Genomic DNA, 15,212 nt, shown 5'->3' with positions numbered 1-15,212 from the left:
GTGCACTGTCACTATCCCTTTCAGCTTTTTATTTCCTTTGGTCTATTTTTTTTATTACTTTCTCTTTGCTGATACAGCCTAGTATCAGCCATACAAACTATCAGACAAACAATATAGTCTTAAAACAAATTGTCAAAAGAAATTCACCTGCTTCCTTGCATTATATTTTCAGCTGTAGAGATAAAATGTCTGTTGTCACACAAATTCCCACTCACTGCAATGTTTACTGCTGGGCTGCTTTAAAGAATATTCATCAGTCAAAGATACCGTCCTCACAGCGCTTGCTAAAGAGCTTGGGTCTCACAATTTTGTTTTTCTCAAACACTGATATTACCACATTTTTCAGCCTCATGCATTATTATGACTTGAATCAAAAAGTCCCTGATATTGTCAATAAAACAATGAAAAGTGGACATTTAAAGCCAACAAATACAGGATTTTTTGCTATAGCATTAAATTGTAAGCTTCACACCCCACTGGGAAAAGATTACACAATTTGACCACAGTCATCTGGATGAATATGATATGCGGTCACAACATTTAACTCAATTCAGTGTTGATTATAGGTGAGAGATCTAAATGCTGAAGGTCTTTTATTGTTTCCAATTGGGGTCCAATTCCCTCTTTTTAGACCTATTTCCTCTACTGTTCAGTCTACGCAAATGAGATAAGGTTGCAACACAGAACCATATTTCTAGAATATGCTTTATGGTTTCAGGTGACTGCACACAATCACAGATGGACATGCTAGTAGAAGCACAGGGCTGATAAATGACAAGCCCAAAAATATATTTTTTGGGAGGATTTCTGTTCCCACCTCCTACACAATTTCACACAGTATAGATTTCTTTTTTAGAACCCAATCGTTTAATTCTTGAAAACATGTAACTACTTCATGATCACCATAATAATAATAATCTAAAACCGTACTCTACAATGAACAGAAAAAAACAAACAAATAAAAAACCCATGGGTAATGAGTCATTTGGGCCTCGAAATAAGGAATGATCTCTGTCAAAACTCATTGCAATGAACAATCGTTTATTCAAAACGTTTACAGACTCAAGGTCCAGATATGGTTTAAAATGTAGAAATATAAAAATGTAATGAATTAATAGACCAGTGGCAGCTCTGTGATGGCGATCAGTCCAGGCCAAGCCTTCAACTATACTTCAACTATAGAACGGCCTTTATTTGATAGTCTCTTAAAAGACAATTGCTTGACCTTGTAAAACTTTAAAATTGTTTTGGAATATACCAAATATGACTGCAGTTCATTTTCCTTAACATTATCAATGTTTTTTCACAGAAAAAAAAGTAGTAATACATAAAGTAATGTGCACTCTGTGAACCCTTCTCAACGTTGTGACATAACCTTTTTAATGTTGCAGGAATAAGTGGATATATCCAAATGACTATTCTGAATCTGAATATCAAAAGTGCACTGTTGTGTTAAAAGAAGTTCTTCAAAATTGATACATTGTGAATATATATTTTTTTTAATTGTTGAAATTTGATTTATTCACCACTTGGAAAAAAAACTTGGAAAACAAATTTTCAGTAAAAATTGTATGGATAACACAGAATCACAGAAACCCAGAAAAACACAGGTGATTGTAAAGTGTGACGTCTGGTGGCTGTGTTCCTTTATCTGACTTAGCTGTTATTTCTGTCGTCAAAGTCAAACTGTTATTTACAATTTCTTGAACTTTTGTTTTTCCCTTTTTTATAAGGTAAAGATATGCAGTTCAAGCATGAATTCCTATGTTCTATTACTCAAATGGTCACACTTTCATAATGTCAAGCAAAACCAATTAACCCAAAAGTAGACCACTAGAATAAGGTACACAAATGACAAATTGAGAAAAGAAGATTACAATGTTTATTGTATACATAATTGCTTTGTTTTGCAAAATGTCAATGGTCCTCTCAATTCCAACAGACAAAATCTGGAATTGCTTTGCTGTACACTGAGGAGACCAACAATACCTATGATGTCTGCCTGAAAATGACCAAAGAGGTGTTAACCATTCAGAAGCTGGATGTGGTTTGCACAAGTGGAAATAAATCCCAAGTAAATGTAAGTGGGTGTGAGAGTTGCTTTGTTGTTCATGCTGCATAACTCCAGAATACTGTTTCAATGTTCACAACATCTTTTTGTTAATAAGAAATTCCCACTTTCTAAAGCACAGAACTGTTGTACTGCGAAGACAGGCGACTGGCGGTCTTGGCTTAAGCATCAAAGTAAGAACATAAGTTTTGATTAAGGAGAGAAAAAAAGTGGATTTAAGAGGCTCTGGGTTGCATCGATGATTGTGTTAAAAAGCAGTTTTGCCTGCACATTTCACCACAATCTTCATCAATGTCAGTCCTCATCTATGTGCTTTTCAGGGAGGTGCAGAGCATAACGTACCTGTGGTTATTTCAAAGATCTTTAAAGATCAAGTAGGTAAGAAAGTATTTTATTTTACTACTCCTAGGTGGTATTAAATGCAGCATGAAATGTCTTCAAGTTTCTTATACCTCTTTCCCACCGAAATTAGCGCTTGATGCAGGTTTTTCAGACCCGGGAAGACTCGCTTATAGATGCAGATAGTCTTTGCCTGTGGAGTATACTCCTTTTGGTCTCTTTTCTGCTGCGTCACCATCTGACGTTGCACATGCGCCTGAAACAGGGTTAGTAAACAGTGAAGATGTTGGTGGTTAGATCTTTATTGTATCTATTACTCATTCAGTCTATTTATGAAACTCTGCACGACAAATTTGGAATGATGTTCAAACGCTGCTTGGACAGAGACGGGCGGAATTAGTAGCTGAGATGACAAGGAGTCGCAGAAGTTACCGACGGAGAATAGCATCAAGCCAGAAAAGGGAAGGGAGATTACTGTGTTGAAACGGGTTTTGTGTTCCCATCAATGCTGATCGGAGCCGAAGCGATAATTACCCAGTTTATGTCATTTGACCCGGGTCTGAATGCCAATTGTAACCTTTCCCATTAAGCAAAAAAGCTGGGTGTAAGCGGGGTTTTTGACCAGTGGGAAAGCGGCATACAGAGATGTCAATGAAATTAGAAAGATAAGAGGAATATTTTTTATTATATTTAAGTTCACATTGACATTTTTAGCATCATAATCTTTTTATGTCCTGTAGAATTATTAGCTAAGAACATAATCACAGAGAAAATCTCAAATAAAAACTGACAAAATAATGAAGAATTTGGTTATCAATTGGTGAGGAAGAGGAAAATGTTAACATTCCAACATCCAGTGTTGTATTCCTTCCAAAAGGGTGAGTGGACAACTTTAATATGAATCTCTTGTCAGAGCGTTAATTAATTTTTTCCATTTGCCCAGAGTTAGGACAAATAGTGAGAGAGAAATAATGAAATTAAAAAAAAAAGATCATAGTCAAAAATCTGAGCAGCAGAGCTGCTATCCTCCAAATATGCCAACACCTCTAAGACTTATTCAGATACTTGATATGTTATCGTTTGACCCATACCAAAACCGTAATATGAGAGAACTAAATGGGTTAAAAACGTTGTAGTCAACAGTCTTTTATATGAAGTGTGGAAAAATATTCAACACAAACACATGTGTGGATGTATCATTGAAGAATAATCAACAGAATTTAAAAGTTGTGTGGGTTTAAACAATGTTTGTAATGACTGGCCCTAGAGGCTTCTTTAGTACACAAATTGAAAAAGCCTGTTGGATGAGAGGCAAAATGTCTCTCTATAAGAACTTCAGGTCCAGTTTGAATTAAACTTGCACCATTATGTACACTTGTGGTAACTCATTGTAAATCAGGTAATCTCTTACATATACAGCATTTATTGTTAATTAGGTGTGCAGTATTTTCACTTGTGAGGAGAAACCCTTAAGAAGTAAACAGTAGCCAGATTGGAAGAGTAATGACACCATGCTGCTAGCTAGAAGTAGGAGAAAATGATTTAAGCATTCAATTGTAAAAACTGAAAACATCTCCGTCTCCTTTTAGGATGATCTGAGTGTTATGTTACTGAATCATTACAATGTAATTTGTCGTTTTGCTCACACCCTTCTTAATACCTTTTTGGAATGGAGAGAATCATGTCTTCATGTCCTCGGGGGTGTTAAGAGCTCTTTTCACAGAGCTTTACAAATCTTTTCACAAGAGAGCTTTCATTGTTTCCTCCCATGCCCCTGCACTCATAAACCATGAGTTTATATGCAGATTAGTTTTAAATTAAATTTCATGCTTTCCTGTGTTCTTTCTCTGAGCTGTAGGATGTTGCCAGAGATTAGTCAGAGACACTGATTGCTATTTCCACCACATCACCTAGTATAAAATGATCAATTATTTTTAAATGTTTTCATTAACCTTTGACACTTGACAACTGACCCCTGCAGCCGATCAGACGGGGAAGCTGTTCGTTGGGGACGCTGTGTTGCAGGTTGGTACATCAGTTCAGTTCATGGCCTATTTACTTCAAGGTTCATTCAGGTCACTTCCAATTTCAGCACAAAACTCTGTTTTTATGTAAGAAAATAGGAAGAAGGGAATATGAAGGCAGTTTAACTGCATGATACAATCAAATGAATCTTTTGATTATTCATTTTGAAGAAATGATATTGTGTTCCAATATTTTTTAATTTAACAATACGACACAATTTCAATTCACTATGCAAATACCTCATTGACAAATTTTGTGGCAGTTTTGTCATTAGGTCACCAACAAATAATAATTTGCGTTCATTAAAATAATAAGAAATACCTCAAAGTTCCTGGTAGTGGGTAATAATATTAATGGAATCCTGATAAAAAGTTAATCTGAATCTGTCTGTCAGGTTTATGGAATGTGAAATATCAGGTAGATTCATTGTACAGCCAAACAATATCAACATTCATATCAGAAGTTATTATGAATTGAATATCTATTGCTTCCACCCAGGTCTTACTACTATGTATTTGCAATGACTTATTTGAATCCTCAGATTGCATCTATTTACAGTAATTAGCCATAGCAGCACTTGCAATAAATCAAGGCTGGTTATGAAACAGTCTTTTCTAATATAAACAAAGATAGCTGCTATAGTCGCAAAGACACAATTAGTTTGAAGGATTGTTGGTTGTTTGGTGTCTTTTTTTTAGGTGTTCCGTGTTGTCTTGTGTCTCTTTGTGGTCGTTTTATGTGATTTTGTGTTTTGTTAATTTTGTGGTTATTTTGCGTTGTGGTATATTTTTCTGTGTATTTGTGGTGTGGTCCTTTTGTGGTGTCTGTATTGGGTTGTTTTGTGTCTCTTTGTGTTTGTTTTATTGTATTTTGTCAAGTGATTCATACCCTGTGACTGCAAGATGACTATTTGATAACCCATCCAAGATAGTAAGGTGCCAACAACCCATCACCTTCAGGTTCTAGTAGGGGATCCAGGGATTACTGATCATCTGGTTGTCCCCATGCCAAGCCAACCCCCCCCTCCACCTCTCTTCTGTCCTGCCCCAACAGCAAACATGTATAGAGTTAATGATTACACACTTTCTCCACAATATATTTACGTACGTTTGTTTTCGACTTTCTCTGTTGGTTTCTATAGGTCAATGGCATAAATGTAGAGCCTTGTACTCACGAGGAAGTTGTGAGTATAATTGTAATTAAGTGTTGGAAAAGCTAATTCCCTGCTCTATCCATCCATTGCTGTTACATCCTTCCGCCTGGTGTAATATCAAATCCTTTCAACATGGAAGTGCACTTTAACAATCTGTGTTGTCATCATGGCACGATACTGCTGTCCTTTTAAAGCTATGACAAATCGAAAGAATTGAATAGGAATATTTTGGTATCAAATGCTGCAAGGACTCGAGGGAGCTAATAGTTCACAGCGTTTTTATACATGTCCTGGTTTTGCTTAATTTCGCTTTCCAATTTCACTTCTCGCTTTGTTCTCTTTTTATATATTTCCTGTATTCCATGCAGCCTCCTCCACACACGCACTCTTCCTTAGTCTGTCTCCTTGTGTAGCCCCAAACAGCTGTTCACTATATTCACCTCCGGAGCATCAACACACATAATGAGCAGTCTCTCTTCCAAACAAAATCCAGAGCTTTTAATGACAGGCTGTAATGCTCACAGCACTCACAGATGCTCAGGCTAAAGTAACAAGGGCTACCACAATATGTTCAAGAGGAGAGTAAGCGATCGGATGTGATGCTGATCTGCATTTAGGGTTTGTAGATGTGACCATATGTGTGAGATATGACAGAGTGTCCTATTTACTCTTTTATTTTTTCTTTATATATATATATATTTTATTCTTTATACAAAGATGCATGAAAGATAAGACATTCACAACGTCAATTATTTATGGTGTCAGCCATAACTTCTCTGCCACCTGACCTTTTAGGTTTTAACTTATGATTATATACTGTTTACCCATCTCTTATAAAAAAGGTGGCTTGTTTCATTTATATCAGATAAAATATAATGCTGCATGGCTTACAATCTTTCTATCTCTCAGTCTCTCATTGTCTGTCTCACTCCGTTGCTCCCAACAGGTTCACCTCCTGCGCACTGCAGGAGATGAGGTCACCATCACTGTTCGGTACCTGCGAGAAGTTCCATCTTTTTTAAAATTGCCTCTAGGTAAGAGTCCTATTCTTTTGATACCGGCACTCTCACAAAAAACTTACTTTCACTGAGCATTTTGGGAAATAAAGGAATAAACCAGATTTATGGCATATTTACCAGAGTATTTTTGATTATACTCTAATGAACATACACCTGAATATTGTTTTCCATGTCCACAATAGATTCAACTTCCACTATGGGCCTTTCAGTATTCACTGGTAATTTAACAAATAAAGCAAAGTTAAGGTTTGAAAAAACTTCAGTTTAAAAGTCTAAAGTTTAGCTAATTGTTTGTGTACATAAGGACTGGTCATGATTGTGACCATTAAACAGATGTTTACATGCCAAACATTTGGTGGTTGTAGTTTCTCAAATGTGCAACATTGCTGCTTTTTCCTTTTTTTAACATCATAGTAATCAAATACACACTTGACTGACACCTTCATGCCGTTATCAGTCTGAGCTATCTCAACAGGCCCCAACTGGTACAGAACGCTGCTGCTCCAATTTTCACAGGCACCAAGAAATACAACTTATTACAACTGTGCTAGCCAGCTTACATTGGCTACCTGTTTATTATCATATTGATTTAAAAATGTTTTCGAGGTTTATATGGCCTTGCCCCAAACTAAACTTGTAAGTGTAACTTAATAGTAAGTGTACTACGTACAGTAGATACACTGTATGCACGGCCCCTGTTAGGAGAAGCCGGCAGGAGTCCTATACAGAAGCTAAGTTGTGCACCGCTGCAGATGGGGTCACAATGGAGACAAGAGGATATTATATTCCTACTTATGCTGTGTAATTAAGCCGTATGTCAGCTGTTTGGCTCAATTTCTTCATACTTCTAGTCTGGGATATTTACATTATTTCTGATTCTGATTCAGAAAGTGCAGCTGCAAGGGTACATTGAAATCAAACTTCACTTTTCTCAAGATTTCACAGTAGGAGCTTGCTTGTTGGTCACCATTAAGATTACACCAATTTCTGTTGAGTGATAGTGGCCTTGGATAGCGGTGGCGAGCTCCACTGAATGTAAACATCAACATTTCACACAGCTAAGACAGCTCCATGTCTGCACCGACCATTTTTCTAAAGAGGATTATGCAAAACCAATGCCAAATAATCCAGATAGACTCTTGCTTAAGAGAACTACTGTACCCAACCATCAGAAAAGCTTGTGCTAAACAAAGAAATGAGTGAAACAACTTACCAAATAACCACTGAAGTTTTCCCCTGTGTGTTCTCTGGTTCATAAAATTATCCTCTAGTCAGCGCTGTGAGCGGCATTTTGACGTTTGCATAATATTTTATTTCCTTTCATTATTTATATTATTTCCTTCATTTTTTAGACTCTTTTAAGTAGCTAAAGTATGTGGTACTCCTGACCCCTTCTGTAGCGTTGCATAGCTTAGCTTATGTGTAGGCAATCCGGCTGGCTTCTCCAAACAGGGGCCGATCTGTTACCCACTGTACGTAGTACACTTACTATTGTGATTGTTTGTACAAAACAAGAGATGATTTGCTAAACTTAGTATGAACTGAAAGAAGGGAAAAAGGTTATCTTGTGTATGTCAAAGGGTAACAAAATAAGCCTAGTCATGAAGCTTACTGTTTCCTGCTCCCGCTTCATGTCAAACAGCCAAACATAAGAGTGACATTGATCCTCTCATCTTACTCGAAAGGAAGAGATTAATCTTTTTCACACAAAACTATTCCTTTAAACTACTTGTAAATATACTAATATAATAGACATACTTTAAATGTGAGAGCAAATGAGGGAGCATTTTGGGAACTTTGCATGTTGGACATCTTTTCACAGTTCTGTGTTGGGTTTATGTCAATTAATGTGCATTATTCCTTCTTGATTAAAAGAAACTATCATAATTAGCTTTAAGCAAAATGCAACCACACAATAATAATTTTGTATAACTTAGCTAATTAGGAACAGCACCTAGATGTAGAAAAACAACAATACCGAAAAGTTAAAAACTGATGATTTCTTGCTCATTTGTTTTCACAAATTCAAATGAAGAGCTGTGAGAAACCCAGTCTTTGAATGTTATGAGGAACTTAACATTCATAGTAAGGTTTAATTTCAGGATGCTCAGGTTTTTTGCTGCAGGGTGAACAGTCATTTGTTGCCGAAGAACATTAAAATAAAAGGTCCATCACTAACAGGAAAGTCCAGGGGCAGTTCACCAAGGATGATTGTATCAGAAAGCAGGTCTTCTATTGCAAAGCTAATATCATATTTAAGAACAGATTTTTTTAATCTATTTTGGATGCTGTCTGCAATCTACTTTGCCTAGCATTAAGACAAAGCAGTAGAATGAATTCAATGAAGAGCTCTCACATTTTGCACTTTGGACTTTCCAGGAATATTTTTAGTAATATTTCAATTTTAGACATGTTGTGAGGTTGGTCAAATTTTTAATAGTTTCTAAGGACCTTTCTTGTAGAAGAATGATTCTCCTGAATTTTTCAGGTTCTCCTGGACTGTCCACTGATCACAGCCGGTTATCCACTCCACTCTTTGACAGTGGCCTTCTCTTAAATGGAAACGGAAACAATACAGTAAGAACAATTTTTTACCATCATCAAAATCTGACAAAGGCTGAACAGGTTTGTGTGTGGCTGTGCCTTTGTGACTAAAGAGACCCGCTGCCAGATGTACTCCAAAAGTAAAAATCAACAATGGTAAAATGTAAGCTGCAAGCTACTTTTGCATGGAAATAATATGATCAGGTTGCATCAGTTAATTTTTTGAATTTCAGTTCCAACACTTTTTTTTCACCTTCCCATGATGCTCAGCTGTTTACAGTGAGTTTACAATCATACAGTTAAAAATTGCATTTTCTCAAAGTGCAGTAGTCAAGTGTTTTTTTCTCCCAGATTGTATTGCAGTTTACGGTATGATACTGTATGACATTATTACATCAATATGTCAGTTTTGCTGTAAATTGACATCAAAGATTTACAGTGTACCTGTTCCCCACAAAAAAAATGAAAATGAAAATATAACCTGTTGTATAAGTTGCACTGAGCAGTTAATGGTAAATGTGGGGATTCTTTTCGTTCCCAGTATAAGCACTGGTTGTATAGGAGGAGACAGGGTGAACCAGACCCATGCCTACCTATGGAAAATCAAATAAGATATGACTCAATGTGACACAATAGAACAGCTGGTTTCCTCATATTGAAAAAAAAAAAAAAAGCAGTGAAAAACAAAAAGTTGAAAGAGCTGTCCTCCAGTTCGTTTTTGCTCCTGTCAATTGAGATTCTTCTTGCTTCACAAATAGGGCCTAGTATGTGAGAGGTTGTTTTTGTTCTTAGAATAATTGCTTGCTTGTGTCATTATTTCAGTGAAGCACAAGTCTTTCATTCCCCTTAAATGTCGAGTATGATGATAAGAAGCCTCAAGATAAAGATTTGCAAGAAAGTAGGGAAACCCAGAACTGTTTTTCCCTAAAAGCAAATGACAGTACACAACATTATATAATACTGGTGAAGTACTTTGTTATGGTAAGGTTCATTAGAAAGTGGTTGAGCAAGGGTTGGAATAGTAAATAACCTCAGTTGTACTTCACAACTGTTGCAGTTTCTGTAGTAAAACTGACGAGAATTCAACACTGTATTATAAGTGGGTGATAGGTGGTGTCTTAGGCCAAAACCCCTTTTAAGGGATGGTTTATCCAGGTTAAGATAGATGGCTTCCTTGACACCTCTTTCAAATCAGCAGCCTTCTCTGACCAGGATGTGAACCTTGCTGGTTTGCTTTTTATTTGTTGTGATTCACAACAATACAAGTGAAAATACACCAGATTCAGATTTGTCAAACAAACCAAAGGGGAATAGAGACAGGCCTGAGGGGTGTACTACGAAGCGAGATTAAAGGGTTAGTCGGGTTTGATGGACCTAAAGTCAGTTTGCTGTTTGACCTCTCAGATGGTCTTGCAAAAATGTAAGAAGCGCTGCCCGACTAGGGTCCGTTTGGGCTACCAAATGGATCATCATTGCATGATAAAAAGAAAGAAAATAATAATAATGTAAAGTAATAATACATCAATAATTACAATACCAATTTTGTCATTGGTGATTTTGATTCAAAAGGGACTGAAAATGGAAATTCAGCAGGTAAGGCCACCATCACCAGGATAAAAGAACAAAAAATCATGGCGCCAAAGAACCAAAGTTATGGGAGGTTTATAAAATGTACAAAATCCTATTTCTTTTATTTTATACATTGCCTTATGTTTGTTTTTTATTTTCCTCATGGTTTTCATGCTTCACAGAAAGCGCTGTGAAATGCATTGTGTTGAAAGATTCTATTCAAATAAATGTGCCCTGCCTTTTGTTCTATGTTTAGAATACAGCAATCATATTTTATTTTCTCACAGTTATACAAAGCTTTCAAGCCATTTTAAAATGAAAACTTCAGCACAAAATATGTTTGAATGTGAGACACAGAATGGCCCATTAGACATTTTTCCACTGCTTCATATTCTGAGGGGTAGACTGTTAATGTAGGGAATAACAATCTAGTGAAAGTATATTGTTGTCAAGTGCATTCTGAAGTAGTTTGCGCCATGTGTACTGCCATCATCGACCACTGCAAATCTTTAAAAAACAAAGATGTTTCCATGCCCCACTACCACCTTTATTATAGCATTAATCTATGCAGTTTCAGCTTTTTTAATGCTCATATCTTCCTAAGAAAAGGGTCAATGCACCTGTTTATAAGTCACAGTCGGAAGCTGCAGACTCACTGTTTTCAAAAATCCATTGATTAGAGCTCACAGTGACAAACTGCTACAAAGATGATTTTAAGCCCTCTTTTTATACAGCAACTGAAGTTTTGCCCCAATAAGAATTCATAACACCACAACATGCCAGGGATGGCACAGAGTAGTCGACTTGTCCACTTTGCTGCTGTGTGATGACGCTTTATGCTTGACGTCAACTAGTCGCTTATCACAGTTGTCATGCTCCAGCGGCTGTTCGTGCAAAGGATGGCGGTGCAATATATGCTCACGGATGAAACAGTCTCCAAGCCAAGCCTGCAGAAGTCACTCGCCATGAGAGCATTGCAGTGGAAGCTGGTAAGCAGCTGATTCCAGTGCTGCAACCTTTTGGCAAGGCTACCAAAATGTTATGTGAAGAGTTGCATCTTACATCTATCCAGTGATTTACTACATGATCAGCACCACTCTGTGCTTTGCAGAACTGGGAGCTGTGCGTATTCTCAAGAACACGGTTCAGCAGCAGTTGGAAATGCAGTTCAAATTGAGTTCGATGAGCTGACCGAATCCATCCCCATTGTGGCTTTTATGCTAGATCCAGAGCTCAAGCATCTTCAGTTCATCCTGGCTACTAAAAGAGAGGCTGTCCAGAGCCACCTCAGCAGCCTACTACAAGATGAAGGAGATCTACTTGCAGCAACAGCTGATTCGGCTTTATGAATTTACTTACAAACTAAAGGTTGATCTTACAAGTTATATCCACAAATTATAATAAGTTATTTTTACACAAAATGTTACAATTTAATTTTGCTTTCGTCCAAAGCAACAAACATCTGAGAGTTAATACAACACAAGCAACGATCAAGACAGGAGTAAGTGTGACCGGACACTGGTGCTAACAGGCAGTGCACTTTGCCTGCTTTCCACACGTAACAACAATGTTTTCATTTTACAGTGTAGTAATCCCACTTCAAATGTTTTTAAAGATCTGTTACTGAATTATGTTCCAAAAATGCAGTTGTTGCAAACGTAGTTATTAATTTATTTCTAGGTGAGGGTGTGCAAAGCCAGGACGTGGCTGATAATGAAGGTGAGGCTGCAACAGGGAGCCATGCTTACGATTTTGAGCTGCAGCTATTTGGCTCACACTTTTAGAGCGGAAGGAAAACGGAGCCCTACTTCACTAAGTTATTGTTGCATACGTTAGCTATTGCAACTGAGTTGCAACCTGTTGTTTCTACTTGTTTCTAAATAATATGTGTGTAAGTTGTTTGCTGTTAGCAGCATATGCATTAAGTTTTGCAAATACATATTGTTGCTTATTGCAAAGCATTCCTCCAATGGTTTTATTTACGACGTCATCAGCGACTAGTCAGGGTCGACTAGATTTTAATCACATGACTATCGACTTTTAGAAACTGTGTGCCAAATGATAATAATAAAGCAGTTAGCAGCTAGCTGGCATACTTTCACACAGGTGACATGATTGAATTAAAGTTGACACACAAACAAAACGATGACTCTCCACCCCTCAGGTACCCTCACTGCAGTTAGTCCGTAGCAACAGATGGTGATATTTCTCAACAAAAAAATCTTGTGCTCTTGTGCTATTAAACCTCTTTTGCAATGAGGCTCATTTTCATAGAAAGAGGTCCATTTTGCCCTAAATAATTTCAAAATCTGCAATGGAACACAAGACCCTGTTTGCTTTGTAGCGTTGTAATGGGCGCCTTTACCCTTACCTGTGCCTTAGGAATTACAGGTTTAGCAGCTGCAAAAGGCTGATACCTTTGGTGAATTCAGTCCTCTGTGTCGGTGTACTTAATTGTGATGTTTTACTGTGCAGCTGTTTAACCAGGGTTAAGAAATGAATTCTTTGTTCATGCTTATTGTGCAATTACACTTTGTTTATGTTTATTGCACAAGCATCCAGACCAGAGCCTCTATGATAAGTAGAACGTGTTGAAGCTAATCATGCTTTTTATGTATTCCACGCAGGCTCCGTTACCCCCTTTGCCCTCAGCTAATAAACCAAAGTATGAAAGGCGCTGGCTGGATGCCATCTCCCTGCCCTTGTTGATGGCCAGAGTCTCCAGATACAAAGCTGGCAAAGATAAATTAAGGTAAGGGTAATCTAGCATGATAGAACTCACCTCTAAAGTGCATAGTTCACTGAGCATAGTTGTTGGCTTAGCAAGCACTTTTCATTGAGATGGAAGGATGTTAATGCCAATATCTATGCACAGGCATAAACATCTTAAAAGGTCAGTGCTGCTGTGACAGAAGGTAGGTTATTATGCTTGTCCCTGTTGAATTGATTATCATGTATGGATTTTCTGTGTTTTTTAGTGGGAAATTTGTGCAATTATCATTTTAATTCCCAAGCTGAACCAAAATAACTGGTGTATGGTTTTACAAAATTGCTTCTGATATTTGGTAATTACAACTTATAAAGCCTTATAGTATGCTTATATACAAGGTTAATCAGTTATTCCATTATTGATTTTTCCCAGGCCGTATGAATAATTTTTTCAGGGATATGATAAAAGTTGTTTTGGTTCTAATACCCATAATGGAAATGCCTCAGATACCGCCTAAAACGCAGGACCAGGTTGTGGTCAGTACACTCCAAAACAGTAGCAAGCTGCACTGTTTTGCCACCATGGATGTATTTTGGCTGATACGTAAAACTCAGAGAGCAGCAAAGAAGTACTTATTTCTGGTAATTAATCTGGTGATGATAGCAAACAACACCAATGCAGTGCTTTGATGAATATAACGTTAGCTGGAGCTTTACTTAAATAAGCAGTTTCCAGTTAAAAATTGGTGTTTTTTGAATGCCTTGGAAATAGAAGGTCCAAGGGGATGCAAGCCTACAAAATCTGCCACTATCATGAGCTCATATAGTTTGTTGATGCCCTACTTGTTTTCAGGTCTTTTTCATTAATAATTCTTTAGGTTCTTAACAGGAGCAGAATTATTCACAGAGCTCTCCTTCCCTAAAAGGTAAATGGACTGTACTTATATAGCGCTTTTCTAGTCTACAGACCGCTTAAATTGCTTTTACACTACATGTATGGAGCCAGATCAGTCTCAAAAAGAATAAATGCACACAGAAAGATTCACAAATATTTTTTACGATTTATATACTGAATAAATTACTCACTTCAAAAAAATATTTTTAAATGTACACAAAAATACTTGTCTTTTCATATAAATGTAAAAAGTATCTACATGAAATAAATAAGATTCATAAATGTATTTCTGATGCACACACACAAATATTTCTTGTTTTAAATATGTGTATTAATGTATTTATGTATGTATTTAACAGTATTTGCAATTTTTAACAAAAATGTTTTGGGACACTTTGACATTTATATACAAAGTATTTAAAATGCATTTACGAAGCGTTTTTGGTTTGTGGACTTCACTGCATTTTTGTGCATTTGTGTCTGCATTGTGAATCCTTCTGTGTGCATTTATTCTTTTTGAAACGGATCCGGCTCCATATACATGTCACATTCACCCTTTCACCCACACACACACAGAGACTTCCGGATGTGCTTTGCCGTGTGAAGACGTGCGTGCGGAGGCTCCGTGTAAAAGTAACCAAAAATATTGATATCGCCATATTTCTACCATTTTGGGGGGTTGGACGAATAACGTTTTGTTTTGGGAGTTAACAAGTGCACTTTTAGTGCAGTTTAAAACCGAAAATGTCTTCTCGGCCGACTCGAGCGGGTGGAGAGAAGCAGCAGGTGGTTAGCAACACAGCCTCCTCAGCTAGCAAGGACACTGTTAGCCCAAAACTTGTTGACGCCGGCATACCTCAATGGGCTAAGGATATGATGTCCGAGATT

General features: G+C 37.1%; 1 protein-coding gene across 1 annotated transcript in view; it reads left to right on the top strand.

Annotated features, from left to right (window-relative positions):
- The window catches only part of sntg2 (syntrophin, gamma 2), a 59,588-nt gene that overhangs the window by 10,051 nt on the left and 34,325 nt on the right, over positions 1-15,212 (top strand). Inside the window, exons 2-9 of the mRNA XM_069661775.1 lie at positions 1,943-2,080; positions 2,188-2,244; positions 2,392-2,449; positions 4,392-4,435; positions 5,577-5,618; positions 6,535-6,622; positions 9,096-9,184; positions 13,348-13,472. Of these exons, the coding sequence (XP_069517876.1) occupies positions 1,943-2,080; positions 2,188-2,244; positions 2,392-2,449; positions 4,392-4,435; positions 5,577-5,618; positions 6,535-6,622; positions 9,096-9,184; positions 13,348-13,472 (641 nt within the window). The remainder of the gene's footprint in view (positions 1-1,942; positions 2,081-2,187; positions 2,245-2,391; positions 2,450-4,391; positions 4,436-5,576; positions 5,619-6,534; positions 6,623-9,095; positions 9,185-13,347; positions 13,473-15,212) is intronic.

The sequence above is a fragment of the Semicossyphus pulcher genome, unplaced genomic scaffold (assembly GCF_022749685.1).
Source record: "Semicossyphus pulcher isolate SPU_LCO1_2020_fin unplaced genomic scaffold, fSemPul1.0.p SCAF_14, whole genome shotgun sequence".
Taxonomy (NCBI): domain Eukaryota; kingdom Metazoa; phylum Chordata; class Actinopteri; order Labriformes; family Labridae; genus Semicossyphus; species Semicossyphus pulcher.
This window is presented reverse-complemented; position numbering and strand designations above follow the sequence as displayed.